Source organism: Colobus angolensis, unplaced genomic scaffold (assembly GCF_000951035.1).
Source record: "Colobus angolensis palliatus isolate OR3802 unplaced genomic scaffold, Cang.pa_1.0 Scaffold119, whole genome shotgun sequence".
In the NCBI taxonomy this organism is placed as follows: domain Eukaryota; kingdom Metazoa; phylum Chordata; class Mammalia; order Primates; family Cercopithecidae; genus Colobus; species Colobus angolensis.
Genome location: NW_012113030.1, coordinates 4,350,367 through 4,351,723, shown reverse-complemented (window position 1 = coordinate 4,351,723; position 1,357 = coordinate 4,350,367). Strand labels below are relative to the sequence as shown.

Sequence of the window (1,357 nt, the reverse complement as noted above, 5' to 3'; positions counted from 1 at the left end):
CCAATGCCAGTGGCCAGCTCCTTTAGACTTCTTGTTATCTGAGAAAAATATTGAAGAACCATTGCCACTTGGATCTTTTGTGTTACTTAAAGCAGAAAACATTCCTACCTGATACAGAAATAGAAAAATTATAAGTGATATAAACAAATTAAAACAGTTGACCTGTTATTTTTGAAAATGATTTGTTAGATAAAGTTCTGTTTAAAAATAAAAGTATTGAGGCCAGGCATGGTGGCTCATGCCTATAATCCCAGCACTTTGGGAGGCTGAGGTGGGCGGATCACCTGAGGTCAGGAGTTCGAAAGCAGCCTGGTCAACATGGTGAAACCCTGTTTCTACACAAAACTTAGCCAGGTGTGGTGGCGGGTGCCCGTAGACCCAGCTACTCAGGAGCCTGGGGCAGGAGAATCCCTAATCACTTGAACCTGGGAGGCAGAGGTTGCAGGGAGCTGAGATCCCGCCACCGCACTCCAGCCTGGGTGACAGACCGAGACTCCGTCTCAAAAAAAAAAAAAAAGTACTGTTTAATTTTATTGCTGACTATGAACACATTTGCCATTTAATCCAGATTATTTTAATTCTGATGCTAAGGCCATCCATTGTCTTTTGTTAGGACTCAAATAAAATTTTAGTAACCAAAACATATTTTCAATAAAATTTTCTACATATATAAAGAAATAACAAAACAACAAAAAACAAAAAAAGAACAAAACAGCACCAAGAACCTATGTAAAATTTCATCATACAATTTCTATGCAAGCTGCTTGATTACAGAAAACTTCAAACTGTTCATCAAAAACTGAGTGGGATTTTCCATTGATATTTCAGATATTCAAATCAATACAACCTATATTCTGAGTATCAGTCTAAATTGCATAGGTTAAGATGTGAACCCTTCACATAGTGTTGAAGATGTATTGCAATCTGTACTTGAATTGGCACTGCTTTCCTCAGAGTTAGGCTGCCTTCATGAGAAATATCTTCTATCCCTGGGAGATCAGCTATATCAAGATGGCTCATCAGCTAAATCACGCTGGTCAAAATACCTAGTTAAAAAAAAAAAAAAAAATTTGTGTATAGAGATATTAACTGTAGCACTATTTTTTTTTTATTATTATACTTTAAGTTCTAGGGTACATGTGCATAATGTGCAGGTTTGTTACATATGTATACTTGTGCCCCGTTGGTGTGCTGCACCCATCAACTCGTAAGCCCCCATCAATTCGTCATTTGTATCAGGTATAACTCCCAATGCAATCCCTCCCCCCTCCCCCCTCCCCATGATAGGCCCCAGTGTGTGATGTTCCCCTTCCCGAGTCCAAGTGATCTCATTGTTCAGTTCCCACCTATGAGTGAG

At 39.1% G+C, this 1,357-nt stretch overlaps 1 protein-coding gene across 2 annotated transcripts in view; it reads right to left on the bottom strand.

Annotated features, from left to right (window-relative positions):
• Nucleotides 1-643: 643 nt before the first annotated feature.
• Nucleotides 644-1,357, bottom strand: part of GEMIN2 (gem (nuclear organelle) associated protein 2) — a 26,958-nt gene continuing 26,244 nt past the window's right edge. For both annotated transcript variants that reach the window (XM_011926251.1, XM_011926260.1), the window contains one exon: nucleotides 644-1,046. In XM_011926251.1, the coding sequence (XP_011781641.1) occupies nucleotides 1,007-1,046 (40 nt within the window). In that variant the 3' untranslated portion in view covers nucleotides 644-1,006. The remainder of the gene's footprint in view (nucleotides 1,047-1,357) is intronic.